Consider the following 24761-nt stretch of genomic DNA (forward strand, 5'->3'; position numbering starts at 1 on the left):
ATTTAGTATATATAACAAGATGTGGTTTGAGAGCCAATGAGACCATTCCCAATCCAAGTCACAATTTAGAAAAGTAAACCACTATAGGTCTAAGTACGGTCTTCAACACGGAGCCTAGGCTCACAACAGACAACAAGCTATAAAGGGCCACACAAAAATAATAGTGTAAAACCACTCAAACGGAATTAAAAACCAACGGTCTAATCTATACGTTTTATGATACCAAACATGATTGCTATCTATTTATATTAATATTTATGTTTACATTAATATTTATTTTTACATTAATATTTATGTTTACATCAATATGTATGTTTACATTTATATTTTTGTTTACACTAATATTTATAGAAGCAACAATGTCTCCAGTTTAAGAAGCAATTTTAACGTCATAACGTTAAATTACATTATCTTTAAAAGTACTGTTTTCAACTTAAAATTTATTTTACTAGTAATTTAATTTTAGAGTTTCATGTCATTGTAATATGATCTAATATCCTCCGGAATCACTAGTTACACATCCTTCGTTTCCAATTTCGTTAGGTAACAACCATTGAAATTTAAAAAAAATGAGTGTGCGTGTGTGGGGGGGGGGGGGGGGGGGTGGGGGGGGGTATTGTTTTGTTTTCCTTAAAATATTCTAATCCCCAAATTGATTAGAAAAAAATATTATGGCCCCATATAAGTGCTTAAATTTTGAAGATTTTTTTTATTGATAGCGTCATTAAATCTTTAAAAAAAAAACCAACAACTCAACTTTGACAAAAAAACATTTTCCCTTTGAAGTTAATTGGTTGCTCCAATATAAAAATTAAAACACACAAAGAACTTATGACAGCAGTTTATTTTATTACGATGTACCGGTAGTCCTCTTTCTTTTACAGCTACTTTGGTTATTGGCGAAAGCGAAGCGCCAAAGAGATGCAGATAGTAGAAAAAGACAACTTCCGGTCTATATTTTTGTACAAATCCTTATTTGATATCAAACACATGAATTGTAAGCGCATTATTGACAGGGCATTAAAGATACCAAAATGACATTCAACTTTTCAGTGCACTAACATAGCTTTCTTTATGGTTCACATTATAGTCTCCGATTGAAGTCCCAATCCCTGAGTTGTGCTAAGTCTAAGACAACAAAATATTTTTTGGATAAATTTTATGTAATGGTCAGAAGGATTTTTCTGACAAATCACTCGTGTCTTCTCTTATGCAACAAGTTGGTAATAACCTGCTGTATTATAAGTAGTTCCTAACATAATTAAATAGACATCAAGTGACAGATACATCAAGTGTAACTGTTTATTTTAGCTTTCATGTTGATCCGTCACTCTGAAGTGCAGTTAGAAACCTGTGTTACCTATAGTTGTCAATAGTATTCCATTTTTTGGCATGTGTTACCTATAGTTGTCAATAGTATTCCATTTTTTGGCATAAGGACTCTTCCATGGGAAAATTAGGGCTTTTTAATTTCTACTCAATTTTTTTAACCTTGAAAGACACCTGGGTAATTTAATAAATTTTCTGTATTGTTACATCTAGCATGCCTAGGTAAAATGAAAGATATCTTTATTCTGGTGATCATGTAACAATGTTGATGTTCCCCATAAATAAGAACAGAGATCCAACTGGCATGTATTTTTTCTGGATCAGCTCTAAATAAAAATTGTGGCAGCATACTGTCCAATCATTGGTTATGATGTTTCAGTCATTTCCAAGTAGTAATTGATGTTAACTTTGTGATCCTTGATAACCTATGGTTTTTTTTCAGATCTTTGATATTTTATTGATTTATGTTTTCAGGACATGCATTATGGAGAAAAGACATTGTTATTGATTCTTCTAAGTCAGATTACATGTTGTTCATTTCAAAAATCTGTTGAAAGAAAGAAACAGATTCCAGTTGCTCCTCACACTGACAATTATAAAGACACTTTGTTATGGACCATTGAATTAAAACACAATAATAGTGAACATGTAAAACAAATTCCAGGTCACAGCCATGACCTTCAAGATGATCTCTTTAGATTTGGTAATATTTATATACAAAATGAAGGTCAAACTGAAAGTGACAGAAATCTGGCAAGAAAAGTAGCACCAGAATGTAATCTAACCTTCCTTGGACATATTGGATATTTAAAAAATATATATCTGTTTGGACATGCCTTGTCTGAGCATACAGAAAAGAACACAACACATAAATTTATAAATGTTGACTTTAAAACATTGAAATCTGTCATAGATGATATAGAAACAAAACTAGACAATCATGATAATGTGGTTTGGTTCCACAGAGAAAAAGTATTCTCCAGGGAAAAGAGAAGGATACAGTTCAGGGATCCAGCTTATAACCAACAATGGCATTTGGTACGGTAATTACTAGCATTATTATTTCTTAGATAACTTCTTGAAGATTTTTTATTCATGCTATTTTATATGAATTCTATTTCTTAATCGTGTACATGGCTGAATTGTTTTTTCCTCTATGTTTCAAAACAATATGATATTAATGTATTTTACATCTGAAAAAGGTCCATGGTATATTTTAATTGAAGGTTTCATTTCTTGAAGTTCTGTATTTGCGATATGTTGTAAACTTGCCAAGGTTAATTATATAATTCAAGAGTTCATCAGACTTTTAAAAATTATTAAATAATAAATATAACGAGCACTAACATGCTTGAAATTTATAACTAAAACATATAGCCTGCTTCATTTAATTGTGACAGATAATGTACAAGTTGCCTTTACAATGTATTAATAATTTAATTTATTAACCAATAATTTTTAATACAATTACCATGATTACATAACACACCAAATTACAATACTAACACCTCTTTATTTCAGAATAACTATGCTAGTGGTATGGATATTAATGTAACTGGTGTATGGGAACACAATATCACTGGTTTAGGTATCACTGTTTCAGTTGTAGATGATGGTAAGTTAGGTTTCACTGTTTCAGTTGTAGATGATGGTAAGTTAGGTTTCACTGTTTCAGTTGTAGATGATGGTAAGTTAAGTTTCACTGTTTCAGTTGTAGATGATGGTAAGTTAGGTTTCACTGTTTCAGTTGTAGATGATGGTAAGTTAAGTTTCACTGTTTCAGTTGTAGATGATGGTAAGTTAGGTTTCACAGTTTCAGTTGTAGATGATGGTAAGTTAAGTTTCACTGTTTCAGTTGTAGATGATGGTAAGTTAGGTTTCACTGTTTCAGTTGTAGATGATGGTAAGTTAGGTTTCACTGTTTCAGTTGTAGATGATGGTAAGTTAGGTTTCACTGTTTCAGTTGTAGATGATGGTAAGTTAGGTTTCACTGTTTCAGTTGTAGATGATGGTAAGTTAGGTTTCACAGTTTCAGTTGTAGATGATGGTAAGTTAGGTTTCACTGTTTCAGTTGTAGATGATGGTAAGTTAGGTTTCACAGTTTCAGTTGTAGATGATGGTAAGTTAGGTTTCACAGTTTCAGTTGTAGATGATGGTAAGTTATGTTTCACTGTTTCAGTTGTAGATGATGGTAAGTTAGGTTTCACTGTTTCAGTTGTAGATGATGGTAAGTTAGGTTTCACTGTTTCAGTTGTAGATGATGGTAAGTTAGGTTTCACAGTTTCAGTTGTAGATGATGGTAAGTTAGGTTTCACTGTTTCAGTTGTAGATGATGGTAAGTTAGGTTTCACTGTTTCAGTTGTAGATGATGGTAAGTTAAGTTTCACTGTTTCATTTGTAGATGATGGTAAGTTAGGTTTCACAGTTTCAGTTGTAGATGATGGTAAGTTAGGTTTCACTGTTTCAGTTGTAGATGATGGTAAGTTAAGTTTCACTGTTTCAGTTGTAGATGATGGTAAGTTAAGTTTCACTGTTTCAGTTGTAGATGATGGTAAGTTAGGTTTCACTGTTTCAGTTGTAGATGATGGTAAGTTAGGTTTCACAGTTTCAGTTGTAGATGATGGTAAGTTAGGTTTCACTGTTTCAGTTGTAGATGAAGGTAAGTTAAGTTTCACTGTTTCAGTTGTAGATGATGGTAAGTTAGGTTTCACAGTTTCAGTTGTAGATGATGGTAAGTTAAGTTTCACTGTTTCAGTTGTAGATGATGGTAAGTTAATAGGTTTCACAGTTTCAGTTGTAGATGATGGTAAGTTAGGTTTCACTGTTTCAGTTGTAGATGATGGTAAGTTAGGTTTCACTGTTTCAGTTGTAGATGATGGTAAGTTAAGTTTAACTGTTTCAGTTGTAGATGATGGTAAGTTAGGTTTCACTGTTTCAGTTGTAGATGATGGTAAGTTAGGTTTCACTGTTTCAGTTGTAGATGATGGTAAGTTAAGTTTCACTGTTTCAGTTGTAATGATGGTTAGTTAGGTTTCACTGTTTCATTTGCAGATAATGGTAAGTAAGGTTTCACTGTTTCAGTTGTAGATAATGGTAAGTAAGGTTTCACTGTTTCAGTTGTAGATGATGGTAAGTAAGGTTTCACTGTTTCAGTTGTAGATGATGGTAAGTTAGGTTTCACTGTTTCAGTTGTAGATGATGGTAAGTTAGGTTTCACTGTTTCAGTTGTAGATGATGGTAAGTTAAGTTTCACTGTTTCAGTTGTAGATGATGGTAAGTTAAGTTTCACTGTTTCAGTTGTAGATGATGGTAAGTTAGGTTTCACTGTTTCAGTTGTAGATGATGGTAAGTTAGGTTTCACTGTTTCAGTTGTAGATGAAGGTAAGTTAAGTTTCACTGTTTCAGTTGTAGATGATGGTAAGTTAGGTTTCACAGTTTCAGTTGTAGATGATGGTAAGTTAAGTTTCACTGTTTCAGTTGTAGATGATGGTAACTTAATAGGTTTCACAGTTTCAGTTGTAGATGATGGTAAGTTAGGTTTCACTGTTTCAGTTGTAGATGATGGTAAGTTAGGTTTCACTGTTTCAGTTGTAGATGATGGTAAGTTAGGTTTCACTGTTTCAGTTGTAGATGATGGTAAGTTAGGTTTCACTGTTTCAGTTGTAGATGATGGTAAGTTAAGTTTCACTGTTTCAGTTGTAGATGATGGTAAGTTAGGTTTCACAGTTTCAGTTGTAGATGATGGTAAGTTAGGTGTCACATTTTTCAGTTGTAGATGATGGTAAGTTAGGTTTCACAGTTTCAGTTGTAGATGATGGTAAGTTAGGTTTCACTGTTTCAGTTGTAGATGATGGTAAGTTAGGTTTCACAGTTTCAGTTGTAGATGATGGTAAGTTAGGTTTCACAGTTTCAGTTGTAGATGATGGTAAGTTAGGTTTCACTTTTGCAGTTGTAGATGATGGTAAGTAAGGTTTCACTTTTGCAGTTGTAGATGATGGTTAGTTAGGTTTAACTGTTTCAGTTGTAGATGATGGTAAGTTAGGTTTCACTGTTTCAGTTGTAGATGATGGTAAGTTAGGTTTCACAGTTTCAGTTGTAGATGATGGTAGTTAGGTTTCACTGTTTCAGTTGTAGATGATGGTTAGTTAGGTTTCACTGTTTCATTTGCAGATAATGGTAAGTAAGGTTTCACTGTTTCAGTTGTAGATGATGGTAAGTAAGGTTTCACTGTTTCAGTTGTAGATGATGGTAAGTTAGGTTTCACTGTTTCAGTTGTAGATGATGGTAAGTTAGGTTTCACTGTTTCAGTTGTAGATGATGGTAAGTTAGGTTTCACTGTTTCAGTTGTAGATGATGGTAAGTTAGGTTTCACTTTTGCAGTTGTAGATGATGGTAAGTTAAGTTTCACTGTTTCAGTTGTAGATGATGGTAAGTTAAGTTTCACTGTTTCAGTTGTAGATGATGGTAAGTTAATAGGTTTCACAGTTTCAGTTGTAGATGATGGTAAGTTAGGTTTCACAGTTTCAGTTGTAGATGATGGTAAGTTAGGTTTCCCAGTTTCAGTTGTAGATGATGGTAAGTTAGGTTTCACTGTTTCAGTTGTAGATGATGGTAAGTTAGGTTTCACTGTTTCAGTTGTAGATGATGGTTAGTTAGGTTTCACTGTTTCAGTTTGTAGATGATGGTAAGTTAGGTTTCACTGTTTCAGTTGTAGATGATGGTAAGTTAAGTTTCACAGTTTCAGTTGTAGATGATGGTAAGTTAAGTTTCACAGTTTCAGTTGTAGATGATGGTAAGTTAGGTTTCACAGTTTCAGTTGTAGATGATGGTAAGTTAGGTTTCACTGTTTCAGTTGTAGATGATGGTAAGTTAGGTTTCACTGTTTCAGTTGTAGATGATGGTTAGTTAGGTTTCACAGTTTCAGTTGTAGATGAGTGTAAGTTAGGTTTCACTGTTTCAGTTGTAGATGATGGTAAGTTAAGTTTCACTGTTTCAGTTGTAGATGATGGTAAGTTAGGTTTCACAGTTTCAGTTGTAGATGATGGTAAGTTAAGTTTCACTGTTTCAGTTGTAGATGATGGTAACTTCATAGGTTTCACAGTTTCAGTTGTAGATGATGGTAAGTTAGGTTTCACTGTTTCAGTTGTAGATGATGGTAAGTTAGGTTTCACTGTTTCAGTTGTAGATGATGGTAAGTTAAGTTTAACTGTTTCAGTTGTAGATGATGGTAAGTTAAGTTTAACTGTTTCAGTTGTAGATGATGGTAAGTTAGGTTTCCCAGTTTCAGTTGTAGATGATGGTAAGTTAAGTTTCACTGTTTCAGTTGTAGATGATGGTAAGTTAGGTTTCACTGTTTCAGTTGTAGATGATGGTAAGTTAGGTGTCACATTTTTCAGTTGTAGATGATGGTAAGTTAGGTGTAACAGTTTCAGTTGTAGATGATGGTAAGTTAGGTTTCACTGTTTCAGTTGTAGATGATGGTAAGTTAGGTTTCACAGTTTCAGTTGTAGATGATGGTAAGTTAGGTTTCACAGTTTCAGTTGTAGATGATGGTAAGTTAGATTTCACTGTTTCAGTTGTAGATGATGGTAAGTTAGGTTTCACTTTTGCAGTTGTAGATGATGGTTAGTTAGGTTTAACTGTTTCAGTTGTAGATGATGGTAAGTTAGGTTTCACAGTTTCAGTTGTTGATGATGGTAAGTTAGGTTTCACTGTTTCAGTTGTAGATGATGGTAAGTTAGGTTTCACTGTTTCAGTTGTAGATGATGGTTAGTTAGGTTTCACTGTTTCATTTGCAGATGATGGTAAGTAAGGTTTCACTGTTTCAGTTGTAGATGATGGTAAGTAAGGTTTCACTGTTTCAGTTGTAGATGATGGTAAGTTAGGTTTCACTGTTTCAGTTGTAGATGATGGTAAGTAAGGTTTCACTGTTTCAGTTGTAGATGATGGTAAGTAAGGTTTCACTGTTTCAGTTGTAGATGATGGTAAGTTAGGTTTCACTGTTTCAGTTGTAGATGATGGTAAGTTAGGTTTCACTGTTTCAGTTGTAGATGATGGTAAGTTAAGTTTCACTGTTTCAGTTGTAGATGATGGTAAGTTAATAGGTTTCACAGTTTCAGTTGTAGATGATGGTAAGTTAGGTTTCCCAGTTTCAGTTGTAGATGATGGTAAGTTAGGTTTCCCATTTTCAGTTGTAGATGATGGTAAGTTAGGTTTCACTGTTTCAGTTGTAGATGATGGTAAGTTAGGTTTCACAGTTTCAGTTGTAGATGATGGTAAGTTAGGTTTCACTGTTTCAGTTGTAGATGATGGTAAGTTAAGTTTCACAGTTTCAGTTGTAGATGATGGTAAGTTAGGTTTCACAGTTTCAGTTGTAGATGATGGTAAGTTAGGTTTCAATGTTTCAGTTGTAGATGATGGTAAGTTAGGTTTCACTGTTTCAGTTGTAGATGATGGTAAGTTAGGTTTCACTGTTTCAGTTGTAGATGATGGTAAGTTAGGTTTCACTGTTTCAGTTGTAGATGATAGTAAGTTAAGTTTCACAGTTTCAGTTGTAGATGATGGTAAGTTAGGTTTCACAGTTTCAGTTGTAGATGATGGTAAGTTAGGTTTCACTGTTTCAGTTGTAGATGATGGTAAGTCAGGTTTCACTGATTCAGTTGTAGATGATGTTAAGTTAAGTTTCACTGTGTCAGTTGTAGATGATGGTAAGTTAGGGAACTATAATGCTTGACAAGTAAAATAAAATTGAGTGTCTAATTTATGTACATGTGTACACATTGACTTTTTTCACAGTTGACACCCTGTGCCCTATCTCCTTGTTGTCTTGGATCTCAGTCCTTCTCAATGTGCAGCTCTGTCCTTTCATTTTAGATGACCTTCCCTATATAAAAATACTCGACAATGGTCTGCCTGTCCTAAGTTATAAGCACGCACACAGTATACAATCTCAGTTTCAAGTAAAAAAAATTGCTCTGTTTGCAACCGGCTTCTTTGACAAAGAGACCTTAACTATTCCTGTACTTTCCAGGATATATATAACAAGATAGCCTGCCACATTTCTAGGAGCCAACACTTGAAATTTGTGACAATGTTCATATCAGTATTTTCACAATAAGAAACAATTTTTGTTTGTTCTTGATAAATTTCTCTGAGTTACATTAACAAATATTTGTAACAGGTCATCACAAAAAAGGTACCTATCATATTACTCTACTTCCTGTGTTATTATCTTCCAATTCTCCTAAGCAGGATCAGACCAGAGAAGCATAGTTTTTTTATTAATGGGACATGGTGTTCAAAAGAAATTGCATTCTTAAATTTCTTTATACCCTCATAACTTTTCATTACTTCCACAGTAGTTGTCCAATTTCCGTTTCAGCACTTTAACTTAAGTTGCGTCATTTATGAAACTCATGCACAATGTTTTAAACAAAAACTAGCAGATTTCTTTGGAATTTAAGCTGTGAGTCACTTTCTGATGCCCCTGAATAACTTGGAAAATTGCATTTCACACTCTTACATATAAGTTTGCATCTTTCAAATTTTATGAAACTCATGCACAATGTTAAGAACTTAAACTCCCATCAACTGATTTCAAATTTGGGCAGTGAGTCAAGTATCATTATTATAGAGTACTGCCCTTTTTAACTTAGAAAATTGCAATGGATTCATGAGCGGGGTATTTATGTAATCTTCTTTTATTTAATTTTCCTTTGTCAGTTTGCTATCCTCTGTAATGCCAACTGTGCACTATTTTTCTAATATAAACATATGGCTTAGCAAAGTCAATTTTTATGGGCATTGGCACTGGAAGGAATTCACAACTCCTTTGGTATTCAGATGTTTATAGTAACCATGATAAGAATATCTATTAAACATGTCACATTGTTAATACAGTGAAGCATTGAAATATTTATTTATATTTGCATGTAATATTTTTTTGCAGGTTTAGAATGGACCAATAAAGACATCACAGAAAACTACAGTAAAGAAGGAAGTTATGACTTAAATTCTAATGATGAAGATCCAATGCCTAATGGGAGAGTTGGTAAATATTGTTTGAATTAGAAATAAACAAACAAAGCAATACATACAAAAGCAAGTCATAACTATGGTGACATGTATATAAGGGGATTCTTTTGGTATTATAAATGAACAGCAATTTTCTTCACTGTTGCTCTTAATATTCTTAAAGAAGAAAATACATTTATATTTGTGTTGTTTGGTTGCTGTCTATTTTGATGCATACCATATATCTTTTTAATGCATTCATTTTTCAGTTTTGGTATAAAATGAAAAATGAAATAGGGTATCCATCCATGACACATAATCATTACAGACACAGCAAAAATAACAACACTGACAAGGGGCAAAGGAACAGGACTGTTATTGCTGTTCTTCATTCCAAAGTCACAACAGGGCCTTCAAAATAGAGCAAAAAGACTAAACTCTCACCTCACTGTATTTCACTGTTTCTTAAAAAATAATCTTTGTAAAAATAGCAAGTAGAATTTCTGTATGAATTAGAAAATGAAAATATACAAAACTAAAAAAAATCACAATAACATTCCCATTTGACTCAAATGTTTATACTTTTATTTTTATATAGCTAATAACCACCATGGTACTCGATGTGCTGGAGAGATAGCAGCTGTGGTGAATAACTACTGTGCTGTAGGTGTCGCTTATAAAGCTAAAGTTTCAGGTGAATATTTTATGTTTACTATTAAACATCTACTGATAAAGTGGATACTCATAAAAGTGAGAGATTTAGCGCTATAAAACCAGGATCAATCCACCATTTTCTACATTTGAAAATGCCTGTACCAAGTCAGGAATATGATCATTGTTGTCCATTTGTTTGATGTGTTTTATCCTTTGACTTTGCCATTTGATGAGGGACTTTCCATTTTGAATTTTCCTCTGATTTTCGAATTTTTGTGATTGTACTTTTTATTGCAATTAGCTTGTTTGACCTAAGAAACAATGACCTTGTTCTTCCATTTTTGTAGCATTTCATGCTATTGTAGTATGTGATTTCTAGATCTGCCAACAAAGATTCCAACCTCTAGCTATGAGAAATCATGTCATAGATTTGATTCTTTGTAGGATTTAAGGAAAGTCTTGCAAATTGGTATTATCAGATTCTCTGCTAAGCACACCATGTACACAGACTTTTAAAGTAAAAGCAAAGACTGTTTATTTGGAGTCAAGTGATCTGTCCTTCTGTGAAGACACTACTTCTAGGGTTACCTTGGTGTCTAGCAGGTTGATACTTATAATTGCAGATGTCTTCTAATTAAGAAATAACTCATGCCATTCTCTATGCTTATTTTAACATGGTTAAGCATTATATGTTTCAATATCTTAATACAGATTGTTAGTAAGTTGTTTTAAAAAAGTTGACAAATATAATTCCTACCCTAGTTAAAATGAACTTAGAGCATGGCATGATAGAAATATTTTGATTCTTATAAGACAATTTTGAACTTTTGTACTTGAAAGCAAATTAATAGTAAACGCTTAAAAGGAAGCCATTTTGATTTGATGAATAAATAGCATTATATAAAATCAGCCATTAAAAATGAGCGGCCGGTGAGGAAGACTGTACTATGGTTTGACCTTTCTGTTTTTTTAGTGGTGGATATGTGTTCAAGTCCACTCAAACATATTCTTCTACTTTTCAAGTAAAAAGAAATGTATATTCATCGTGGTGTGCTAGACACAAGTTTCCATTATTAAAGTGTAAATGAATTTATATTTTTGTTTAGGAATACGTATATTAGATGGACCAATGACAGACAGTTTAGAGGCAAAAGGTTTTAATGAAAGGATCCAAGTCAATGACATATATAGCTGCAGGTATGGTATTTTATATTGTCAATAAATGTCAATCCAAAAATATGTTTTGGGAAATATTTATATATAAAAAAGAAGATGTGGTATGATTGCCAATGGGACAACTCTCCACAAGAGATCAAAATGACACAGAAATTAACAACTATAGGTCAAAGTAGGGCCTTCAACAATGAGCAAAGCCCATACCATATTGTCAGCTATAAAAGGCCCCGAAATGACAATGTAAAACAATTCAAACGAGAAAATTTATATAAAAAAAAAAGGATGAAAAACAAATATGTAACACATAACATGCATAGACAAATAAACAAACAACAACCACTGAATTACAGGCTCCCGACTTGGGACAGGCACATACATACATAATGTGGTGTGTTAAACATGTTGCACTGTAATTCCATATATATGTGCATTCATTATTTGAATCTTGGATAACAATCCAAGTAATATTATTATTAAATTTCACAATTCAAAACCACTTACCCTTATTTATTGAAGGTGTCATTGTGCCATCAAGTCGTTTGGTTATATTTTTTCGCATAATTTTGAACATCACAATTAATTCTCAATTTACATCATTGTTATCACTGAAATACAATAATTGTATTCAATATTCCGAAATGATATCATTACGTATTTCAACAGATCTTTTCCTTGCAACATGTTAATTAGAATAAGCCCTTTAACATGACTGCTTCTAACAATAGGGACTTATTCTCTTTTACAAACATAAGTTTAAAATAAACTTTTGCATTCATGTTTCTTGTATCATATGTTATCATATTTCATGATTTTGTTCACATGGACTATTCCATAAAAAAAACATATGTTGGACCCAGGAAAGGCACTTTGAAATAGCAAGTATGGGTACACTAGTTAATGTGCCCCGCATGATAATTGTGTGAAAATTATGCATATATCATGCATATTTTTCGCATGGAAAACACCCAAATCAAGCTACATCCGATAATCGTGGGTAAATTTACCCATGATTCACACATGACTTTCACATATAATGTCCTTAGTGCATTTATCATGCATGGCACTTTTGCTTGTGTTGGTGTTTAATTCTTTTTTGTACAATTGATATGTAATGGATGTTCTATAACTGCTTCTGTAAGTGGTTACCTCATTTTCAAAGGGCCTTCACTTGGTATAAAGTATCAATAGTACAGTCCTTAACTGCAATGTTGTAGGTATTACTTTTAGTATAAGTTATTCTCCATTTCCATTCTCTATTTTATGCTTTATATTTACAGTTGGGGACCTGATGATGATGGTAAAACAGTAGATGGACCTCATTTTTTGGCTGCTGTGAGTATTTTTTAAGATTTTTATTCTTTGATAATGCTAATCTTTTTTAAGTGTAATTCAAACCAAATGATCATATCCTCTTATTACTTATTTTGAATGGTAACACTAGAGTTTAAACACATGCCTTTTTTCTTTACAATGATGTTTGCCTGTTCATTGAAGGTAAATATTTCCCACTGCGATTTCTAAAATTATGTTTATAAAATTTTAAAAGATGTTCTATCAGAGAAAACTGTGATAGTTGATGATAACTGCTTTACAAACAAAATGAATGGAGTGATTAAAAGAAAGTTATAAAATAATACTAGAGGTATAAAGATACCACATATTTGCTGACAAGTCATATAACTTTGATTTTGTTATCTAGAAAAAAGCATCAGTGCCTTATGATCTTCACAAAAAGTCCTTTAATAAAAAGGATTGTTAAACATAAGAGCATATATTTCAATTTTGACTATCTAACTTGTATAACTCAATGTATATTTATTTTTAATACTTTTGTTAATGGTTTTCTATAACCTATGAAATGGAACCATGAATAAATAATGAGTTCACAGTATACCAGGGTACCTTATATTCTGCTAAATATTTATCTTTCAGAAAGCTATAAGATACGGTATAGATTTTGGTAGGAAAGGTTATGGTAGTATATATGTTGTTGCTAGTGGTAATGGAGGTCGTTACTATGACAACTGTAACTATGATGGATATGCAAATTCTATATACACTGTAACAATTGGTAAGTGACATGTGGAAGCTTTTTGATTTATGGGAAGATAAATAATGGTCATATTTTGAATATAGAAAAGGACAATTTTATGAAATATATGTTTTGAACATGGTCTACAAGTTGTAGAATGAAGGTCATGAAACAATCCTCTTTTGAAATTACCGGACTGTGTTTAGGGTATTGGCCACTGTATACATAGTTTTATGTAGAACTTTTTGTGAAAATACAATAATAAGATCAGTTTATAAATAATTTAAAAGAGTTATGTCCCTTTGAACTTAGAATCTAGTAATTAAAGGTAATCATCTTCATTTAAATAGGATCCAGATTGCTATGGTTGTGCAATTATTATTGACTCTAGTTTCTTTTAATAAAACTGCATTCATTCATTTCATTCATTTTCCCCAGTGTGTTTTAACCGCAAACTAGGTCATACTTACTTTCATTTTTGCACATTTTTTTGTTATGCAGAACTACTTTATTCATATGCTATAACTGTATCCATAATCCATTTTTGTCGACAACATTTTGGTAACTTTTACACTATTGTACACACATACTTATATAGAGCAAATTGACCTCTTTTTTTATTGGTCTTGCAAACGTTTTCAGAAAATATAGTCATTTTCGAATTAGAGCTTTGAGTAAACAGCTGATTTTGACAGTATTTTTGTTATTGAGGTATTTTGCACACAATGCAAGTTATTTAGCACATATATCAACTTATTTATATTAGTTAATTACTGAAACTTATAATGAGCTTTTGATAAAGCTGCTTTTATTTATTTAAACCTATCTTGTTTCTAGTTATTCAAAGTTTTGACTTTTAAAACAGTTTTAAAGGTACTGTGACATTTAGAATTGATATTGGAATATTGTTCGCCAACCATTTGTAAATTATTCAGTTTTTACTCTTGATAAACGATGTATTTGTTTCTTCAGGTGCAGTTGATGAGCATGGTAATATGCCATACTATGCTGAAGAGTGTGCCTCTATGTTAGCTGTTACCTTCAGTAGTGGAATGGGAACCAGAAGTATTGTAAGTCAGATAAAATAAATACCAGATTCTTAGCCCTAGTAATTACCCCTGATATTCTGTAGTAAAGTGGGAACCAGGAGTATTGTAAGTAAAATAATTAAATTTACCAGAATCTGGTCCCCAGTAATTAATCTTAACATTCTGTAGTAGAATGGGAACCAGAAGTATTGTTAGTCAAGCTTGATAGAATAATTAAATAAATTAACCAGATTCTAATCCCCAGATACATCCCTGACACAATAATTTTCAATATCAATTACTGTTAACCAACTTATTTTCACGGATACTTTATTTCCCGTTTAGCCCTTTCTAGTTCTCTTCACGACGATTCAATTTCGTGATTATCTAATACACTTGATGTAGTTATATAAGAAAAGATCAAAGTTACATATCTTCGGGACTATTTTAATACGCATTGTTTTTGTACTTGCAAAAGTCCCGAAAATAAATTGCTTGTGAAAATCAGTTGGTTTACAGTATTATATTTCTTTAAAAATAATGTGTATTCACCATTTGTTGGCCAAAATAGTATAAAAATCTTGAACAGTAACTAGTAAGCTTGATATAAAAAAGAAGATGTGGTATGATTGCCAATGAGACAACTATCCACAAGAGACCAAAATTACAGACAATAAAAACTATAGGTCACTGTGCAGCCTTCAACAATGAGCAAAGCCCATACCACATAGTCAGCTATAAAAGGCCCTGATAAGACAATGTAAAACATTCAAATGAGAAATATAACGGCCTTATTTGTATAAAAAAATGAAGTTTGGTTTCAATCATTTTGAGCATTATGATTTAAGTGAACTTGTGTTTTTTTATCTGTCATACTGGCATTATTAAGTGGGTTTTTTTCAGAATAGTATTTTTTAACATTCTTCTTTTCATTTTTTGCAATTTTCACTTTATCACCAGGTAACAACAGACTGGAATAAGCACGGATCTACAGGATGTACATACTCACACACAGGTACCAGTGCAGCAGCTCCTATCGCTGCTGGCATGGTAGCATTGATGTTACAAGCTAGACCTTGTCTCACATGGAGAGATGTGCAGTATATTATTATTATGACAGCACAAAAGGTAGGAGTCACATTAGTAATAGATTCACTGGGTGTTTGATTTAGTAAAGTTTTTAAAAAACTTCTGTTTAAGGGGAAAGCTGCAATTTATAGATTCATTTACAAATAACATATTGAGAGTAGTCATTGGGAGATTTTTTTCGTATAAGAAAAGAGACCAAAGTAATTTTAATAAGTTAATCAGTGAGTTATATGGAATAGTTCTATTTTTGATAACTATTTTAAATATTCTGCGGACACATAATTAACCATAAAAATCTCCAATGTCATGACTATCAAATGAAGAGGTAAATTTTGTACATGCCTTTTTATTTAGTCCTAATATGCATGAAATATTTGCCACTTGACTTTAGCAAATCATCAATCAAACAATTAATTTAATAATTCAACATGTTTGTTCTATAGGTGGACATAGATTTAGCTCATTGGCAGAAGAACAACGCCGGTTTATATCACAGTCATAAACATGGATTTGGTCTGATGAAGGCTTGGAGACTAGTTAATGCTGCAAGGGTAGGTCGAAACTAAACAATGTTATCTTATAAAGGAATGGGGGTAATGCTTACCACAACTTGAAAAAAAGACACTTAAATGTTTTGCATATAGATCTACAAATTCTTATAAGCATGATAGGTGATTAGTCTAATACCTGTTGGATTTTTTTTTAATTTACACTTGGATAAACTGCTTTCTTAAGCAATGTAAACACAATTTTGATTCAGTTGTTATATATTTAACTAACTAGATCATACCATGTCACAAAAGTAACACAACAAAGCAAAATACCTGGACATCCAAGTGACAGAGAGGATGAAAACTTAAATATGGAAATAAAAGATGATTGATTATTTTAAAAGCAAGGTCGAAATGTTCTCATTGCTTCAGGAAGCTACATAACAGCTCAAGAAGAGAACGACACATACTTGTAACAGGTTTCATGTTATTATTGTATTCTATCGATAAAATTTAATTGAAATCGAGGATATATGTTTGATAGGGACCATTACCCTTTCTTTTCAAATAAACTGAGTGAAATTGCTGGCTAACTTCATACAAATTGTTAGTAGACTGATATTTGTCCTTAACTATTTTTTTTATTTTTTTCATGTGACATTTGTTATTTCAGAATATAAATCATTGTACTTATAACTTTGTAGGTATGGGAACCTGTTCCATGGTTGACCTCCTATATGCATTCCAGTGGTGATATTAATGTACAGATACCAAAAGGTGTAAACAAACCTCTTATAATCAAGTACAAAGGTATATAGTCAATTCAGAGTTATTTATAGATATAGGAATATGGTGTGAGTGCCAATGAGACAACACTCCATCCAAATAACAATATATAAAAGTAAACCATTATAGGTCAATGTTCATTTAACATTTTGGTTTTTATGTCAACCTTTCAAAATGTTATCTGCAGTCTTTCCAAGCTAGCAGTACTTTCTATCTGTTCGAATGACATTCTTCATTTTTTGTCAACCTCTCATAATGTAACCTTCAACCTTGACTCAAGTCAGTGATTATTACTGATTGGTATTTTTTGATGTTTCAAAGTGTTTGTTATTTCAACTGTACACAGAAAGCTGTAACAAGTGACCAAAAATACAAAGGTCTTTTCATTCTTTTGAAAATGTAGTAGTTTGTGAATGTATTTTGGATTTTACAGTTTCCAAGGCAGATATTGAAGGATTTGACCTTTTTACCCTTGAGAATGCCCAGTTAGCAGTAACAATAACACATGGTACCAGAGGAGACTTAGAAACTGTCCTTCTTTGTCCAAGTGGAACCAGATCTATCATGGGGGCTTACAGAATGTATGATAGGTGAGATACCATTGTTTAGATTGAATACATTTATCTTTATTTTAAAGTTTTTCCTAGTGCAATTTAGGATTATTTCCCCTGATCCTTGTTCAGTTATATTTTTAAGGTTTTACAAACTCTGAAATTTGTTTTGGATAAAACTATCTACACTAACAGCATACAGGAGTCAAAATCTGAAATCAAGACATTAAACAATTGCCAAGTCATAAATTATTATCAAGTTTATAGTATTTTGTTCATAAAATTCATAAAACGCAATTGTTTGCTTTAAACACTAGAATTTTGTGGATTTTTTTTGTAAAGGAAGATTATGTCAGCACAACAAAGATTTGAACACCATACTATTGCTTAAAAGGCTTGTATTGCTTTGAATGAAACATTCTATTTCTAAACTGAAATGCAACAGAATTGCATATTTTATTTGTTTTCAAAAGTCATCTTTTTAGGTTACAAAAGGTAAAAAAAATCTTATGAAACAATTTTGTTTTATATTTCTTCACATGCCATAATTTTGAGAGGTGTTCTCTGATATAATTAATTTGATATTACAGATCTGATAAAGGGTTGAGTGACTGGACATTTAACACTGTAAGATGCTGGGGGGAGAGTCCAGTCGGAGAATGGGTTATAAAGATTACTGATAAAGGTATGAACATATAATTACTGTCTTTTGGTGTGCATAGAACGCAGTCATGCATAGTACCTTTTTAACCTTTGAAACCTGTGAAAGAGGTACTAAATTATAGGGTAAAAAAGAGTTTTGAATGACCTTTGAAACTATCCAAGACTCTGTAATGAGGCCAATGTAAAAAGTGCACATCCTTGTGAAAGTAAAAACAAAAAAATACTAAACTCAGAGGAAAATTCAAAAAGGAAAATCAAAAATCAAAAGGCAAAATCAAAAGTCCAAACACATCAAACGAATGGATAACAACTGTCATATTCCTGACTTGGTACAGGCATTTTCTAATGTAGAAAATGGTGGATTGAACCTGGTTTTATAGCTAGCTAAAACTCTCACTTTTATGACAGTCGCACCAAATTCAATTACATTGTCAACGATGTGAATGTGTCCTAAAAATTGACATATTTGTAGTTTGTTTTATCTGCACATTTTGAACAGTTCAACCATAGTACTGTCCATGCTTGTTATGAATTTTTGAATGCCTGCAACATATTCTAACTGCTTATTTTTGAAAGTCTACCTTTTTGTGGATGTTTTTATATTTGACTATTTCACTGGTGACAGTTAGACAGAATTGTGTATCTATACAACATTTAACTATGTTTAAAGATGTATATAATTGCAAATAACGAAAAGAAAAAAAAACAGATTGTTAGAAACCTGTAAAATTTCTAGCTACCTCATGCCAAGATTTTGTAAACTTTTATATTAATTATGTTTTGACATGAATACAACATGTAAAAATGATATTTTCAGTTCTTTTATCACCATGATCACTGTAAGCAACCAATGCTCATTGGTACATTGCCATGTATAGACGTATTTACACTTGTATGCAAATTTGTCCGCCATTACATAACATCACACAGGTTCCCGTAAACTTTGACTTCATAATTCAAAATATTTGACGTCACAACTAAAAAGTGATTGTTGCTTGACGTCAAAAGGTTATTTGGAGGTGATATAAGGTCATTCGGAGGCAAAATACAGCTAAATACCAAAAGTGTAAATACGTTTATTATATATAAAATCAGATAATTGACTTAGTTTTGGCATCAATTTTGTGTCATTTAATGGATTTCACACAATTGAATATTTCTTACATTACATTTCAGGAAGAGATATGTCCTCTATAGGATATCTGAAGAGATGGAAATTACGATTGTTTGGTACATCTATGTCGACAGATATGTTTCAACAAAGAAGAAGGTAGAATTTTACTGTTGTTTTCTATTATATTTTCCTAATATAAACATAAGAGTTAACTTATATATAGATCTGCCAGTTGTCAATATCAGAACAGAAGGAGGTTAGTGTTTTTTGGTGATTGAGTTCTGATAAAAACCAATCATAAATTATCTTAGAATTTTATTGGAATTTTGATATTGGAACCTGAAACTTTTATGTTCTCAAATATTGCATTATTTGTTCTGGTACCCTTGTTTGTCTGTAAATCTGTCCATGAGTTTTTATACGACCTCAAATTTTGAAAAAATTTTCATCGTATATTGCTATCACGTTGGCGTCGTCCGAATACTTTTAGTTTTCGCACTCGAACTTTAGTAAAAGTGAATAGAAATCTATGAAATTTTAACACAAGGTTTATGACCATAAAAGGAAGGTTGGAATTGATTTTGGGAGTTTTGGTCCCAACATTTTAGGAATTAGGGACCAAAAAGGGCCAAAATAAGCATTTTCTTGGTTTTCGCACTATAACTTTAGTTTAAGTTTATAGAAATCTATGAAATTTTGACACAAGGTTTATGACCACAAAGGAAAGGTTGGGATTGATTTTGGGAGTTTTGGTTTCAACAGTTTAGGAATTAGGGGCCAAAAAAGGGTCCAAATAAGCATTATTCTTGGTTTTCGCACAATAACTTTAGTTTAATTAAATAGAAATCAATGAAATTTAAACACAATGTTTATGACCACAAAAGGAAGGTTGGTATTGATTTTGGGAGTTTAGGTCCTAATAGTTTAGGAATAAGGGGCCAAAAAGGGACCCAAATAAGCATTTTTCTTGGTTTTCGCACCATAACCTTAGTATAACTAAATAGAAATCTATGAAATTTAAACACAAGGTTTATGACCATAAAAGGAAGGTTGGTATTGATTTTGGGAGTTTTGGTCCCAACAGTTTAGGAAAAAGGGGCCCAAAGGGTCCAAAATTTAACTTTGTTTGATTTCATCAAAATTGAATAATTGGGGTTCTTTGATATGCCGAATCAAACTGTGTATGTAGATTCTTAACTTTTGGTCATGTTTTCAAATTGGTCTACATTAAGGTCCAAAGGGTCCAAAATTTAACTAAGTTTGATTTTAACAAAAATTAAATTCGTGGGCCTCTTTGATATGCTGAATCTAAACATGTACTTAGATTTTTGATTAAGGGCCCAGTTTTCAAGTTGGTCCATTCAGGATCTAAAATTATTATATTAAGTATTGTGCAATAGCAAGTCTTTTCAATTGCACAGTATTGTGCAATGGCAAGAAATATCTAATTTCACAATATTGTGAAATAGCAATTATTTTTTTTAATTAGAGTTATCTTTCTTTGTCCAGAATAGTGAGCAAGAAATATCTTATTGCACATTATTGTGCAATAGCAAGATTTTTTTTTAATTGGAGTTATCTTTCTTTGTCCAGAATCAACTTAAATCTTTGTTATATACAATATACAATGTATATTCACTTTTTACTACCAACTAATAAATTTAAATAATCTTTACCATTCAGTGATAACAAGCAGTTTTTTTACATCTTAATATTTTATGATGTATTTAAATGAGTAGTTATTGTTGCAAACTCCATTAGAATATTTTAATTGAGATTAGTTTTGGAATAAGGGAAAGGGGGATGTGATTAAAAAATTGGGTTCAATTTTTCTCCTTTGAAATTTCATAAATAAAAAGAAAATTTCTTCAAACATTTTTTTGAGAGGATTAATATTCAACAGCATAGTGAATTGCTCTAAGAGAAAACAAAAATTTTAAGTTCATTAGAACACATTCATTCTGTGTCAGAAACCTATGCTGTGTCAACTATTTAATCACAATCCAAATTTAGAGCTGAATCCAGCTTGAATGTTGTGTCCATACTTGCCCCAACCGTTCAGGGTTCAACCTCTGCGGTCGTATAAAGCTACGCCCTGCGGAGCATCTGGTTTGTATCTAGTTACATTTTTTGGTTAAGTAAAATACACAAGTTCATTATGATGTGAACTTTAAAATCAAATGCCTGATTCACAGTTAAATGAACATTAAAATATGATACGTAGATATCAGTAAATACTTGGTCAAACTAGTTGTTTTAAGGTTTTACCAAGAATTTATAATCACATCATCTATGTACTTAATCACATGTTCATTATACTGTTAACTATTTAAAGTATACACAGAATTAGGGTTTGACCATAATTTCATGGTCCAATGAACATAGAAATATAGTATGAGTGAGACATGTTGAGTATTTATATTAGGCTGATACTGTTCACAGTAGAAAGACATGTATAGTAAGTCACAAAACCTTGAACATAACATAAAAGAAGACAAAATCTTGCTGTCTTAAAACTGTCAAGCACAATTATCGTACTAAAAAAACATCCTATCTTATTTTGTACTCTGAGTACTGAGTCAAGTTTTATGACTGAGGGCCCAGTTGTTGTACATTAATATCATCATGATTAGACCATGCAAAAATTGTGATTTATAGATAAAATAATATTTGTGAAAGATAACTTGGAAATGTCAAAACTGATTTTAATGAAACAAAAACTTATGTAGTTAACAGTAATTTTAACACTGGATAAATTCCTTTAACCATGCCACATTTTATTCTATTTAACAGTATAATAGAAGAGGCAATGAGTGGACAGTATTTGAACCAGAGTTACATTCCAGAGTGCCAGGCACCTCCCAACACAGCAAAACCGGATGGTACTGCCATGAGTGAGAAGACATTAAAGGTAAATACTATTCACTTCTATAAACAAAAATCTTATAATGCTTGTATTTTTATGTCTGGATGATTGCTTTACAGTCATGTGTGTTGCCTTTGTGAATGAATAAAATTAAAAATGTTTATAAATAAGTCAAATGAAATAATACCTTGTTCAACAAATTTAAGATACACCTAATCAGAATATCATATATACTTTGATATGTCTTTCACCCAATATATGAAATACATTGTGTATATTCGTTTTACATTTTCTTGCATTTGAATGAATTCAATGAATATAAAAAGATAAGGGGTATACTTCAAAGAGACATCAACCATATAACAAAACTAACTAAATGTCATCTATACGTCATACAGTCTTCAACAATATTTCTATGGTAGATTTCAGACTTGTGTAAGTAGATTCCGATATAGTCATCTGAGATATGTTTTTTTTTAATTTATTTTGTAGATTTTGACACTTGCCAGTGCATTCTGTGTAGTTTTGGCAATTTACCAATCTTTTGAGTATATGTTCTGTTACAACGAAGAAAAGAAGCTAGTTGCCAGAATGAGACAAGTACATACTAGAGCTCAGCAGCTTTCACAAGGCAATGACCCCTCAGAAACCACAGGGTTGTTGTCGTCTTCTCAGGATACAACAGGAAGTAGTAATGAATTGTGGGAAGAATATCCAATGCAGGATTTGAGTTCTTCAACAAGTGAAGAGCAAGCTGATAGAGATCAGTTTTATAACCTTCGAGTGGCACTACCACAACAAGGAGTTTATATAGAAAGACATTCCAGTTTACAGAATGGTGATAATGAGATTCCAAGTGACCTGCATGTGGCAGCAACTGACATTGCAAGTCATAGTTCTGGGCATGCTCAGTCAGACAATAGTGATAAAGATCATGTAGAAACAGATTTGAGCAGTATCCATAGATGTGCCAACCAATCAGAAAATCCACATACAACACATTGTGCCATAAATAATATACCTACAATCAGTGATGCAAGCGACGATGAGAATGTTATTTATAGTCAAGTTCTTTTAAATTCTAGTCATTCAGATGAGGAGAATGCTCATTTAATAAGTTCTAAGTCTACTTAACGGTTGCCTTTTGTTTATGTATTTCCAAATATTTTTTTTATTATTTTTTTTCTTCAAATTTCATGTTTAAATTTCAATTTAAGGATTTCCTCTTCAAAATTTTAAACAGAAAAAGAAGTAAATTTTGTATGACAATTGAAAAGCAGTGTTTTTTATTCCATTATTAAAGTATCATTTGTCATAGCCTTTAAATTATATGGAATTATATGTCTCACCCATTTGTTTTGATCTCACACTTCTTTGTATGAAAACAGAGAAGACAAAATTGAATTACTTTCAAATAAGAAAAATATGATTTTATTGAGTGCATACAAGTTGTAATAATTTGTACAATCACTGAAATTTCATAAAAACTTATACTTTTTTTATTTTTGAATAGAAAACCAATTATACTTTCATATTTTATTATTTATTCCAAATATCTGTATTAAATCCATATCAGAAGTGCCATGTTTTGTCCATTATATTTTCTAGTCTGTTAATTTTTCAAGTGCATATTATGAATGTTTTATACAATAATTTTTTTTTAAATATTTTTTTGTATAAAGATTATGTTATCATGATCATAAGCTGTTATTTTATAAAGCTTCTAAGATATAGTGCAGTGGGAGTTTTTTAAGCATTATTGGTTGGTGATGGTTAAAAATAGAAAAAAAAACAGGGTTGCTGAAACATGGGTTTGTTATATAAGGGGTTAATAAAACTGTTAAGGTTGTTCCTAAGCCATATATACTAGTCTTCCAAGATGCTTTTCTAAATAAAATGGTGTTGGTTTAAAAATAGTTATAAAGGGTAATATTAGTCAGTTAAAAGTGTGGTACATGTATATGGAAATGTTGTATAAATGTATTTATAAATAGTTTAATGAGCTTCAGAAGGGGCTTCCCTTTTTTACGATTCATTCAAAGTTTCTCATAACCTTAATCATATATGATATTGTGCAACTTTTATTTAGTTTTTTTTAGGAGAATCACTTTTTGGGTGTCCCTTGGCAAGTCATGGTCTTTGCATGAGATCAGGGAAATCTTTTTGTGAGCTTTGATCTCAATAACTTATGTTTTAGAATCTAGATAACAATGAATTGGAACTGTGTCAAAAACAGTTGTTAAGCATGTTAAGCATGTTAAGTGCCTTCTAATTTATGCAATTTTTAATTATTTTTTTTATAAATCTGAACATTTTAATATACAACCAAGCTAAATACGAATAATTCATCTGTTACTGTGAAACTAAAATACCAGAGTTCACCATGCATGATTATACTTTTCCAATAAGACAGACAAGACTATTTACCAAACTTTCTCAAAAGTAAAAAGATATTTGTAACTTTAGAAACACCTGGTCCTTACTTAATAATGCTTTTATTCCTTTTTGTAAGGCTTATTCCATTTTTTGGTGGGTATATTAAAAATAGACCATATGCTTTTTTATGCCGATATTCAATTACTTCAAATGTTGTCTAATTGTATAAAAAAAAAATATAAAATATTCATGTTGAATTATGCCCTATCACTTTTTATGATATTTATTATTTTATTGCAATGATAAATTCATGTGAATACTTTTATAATTGCACTTTGTCTATTAATTGATGCCTTAGCCTATATACATTATTTTTTCAATAGATTTATGAATTGCATAATGATTGTAATATCTTATATGTATAATATGCACAATAAGATTCCTCGTGTCAAAAGAAAAACATTTCATTCAAGAAATCCATTTTTATTAAAATATATCTTGTAATATGCAGGCCATATTGCTTTATTTATTACTGTTTATTGGACATTAGGTCTCTCAGACATAAACTTCTACTCAGGAGTGCAAAATTTGTG

At 31.7% G+C, this 24761-nt stretch overlaps 1 protein-coding gene across 1 annotated transcript; it reads left to right on the plus strand.

Annotated features, from left to right (window-relative positions):
- The first annotated feature begins 922 nt into the window (after positions 1–922).
- Positions 923–23109, plus strand: LOC134720717 (proprotein convertase subtilisin/kexin type 7-like). The gene is made up of 17 exons (XM_063583175.1): positions 923–997; positions 1804–2367; positions 2851–2944; positions 9278–9379; positions 9941–10036; positions 11103–11193; positions 12450–12504; positions 13105–13243; positions 14177–14274; positions 15193–15360; positions 15765–15872; positions 16517–16622; positions 17032–17188; positions 17740–17834; positions 18989–19082; positions 21720–21837; positions 22285–23109. The coding sequence occupies exons 2-17, from the start codon at positions 1807–1809 to the stop codon at positions 22924–22926; spliced, it is 2724 nt and encodes a 907-aa protein (XP_063439245.1). The 5' UTR covers positions 923–997; positions 1804–1806; the 3' UTR covers positions 22927–23109.
- Positions 23110–24761: the final 1652 nt, after the last annotated feature.

Source organism: Mytilus trossulus, chromosome 6 (genome assembly GCF_036588685.1).
Source record: "Mytilus trossulus isolate FHL-02 chromosome 6, PNRI_Mtr1.1.1.hap1, whole genome shotgun sequence".
Lineage (NCBI taxonomy): Eukaryota > Metazoa > Mollusca > Bivalvia > Mytilida > Mytilidae > Mytilus > Mytilus trossulus.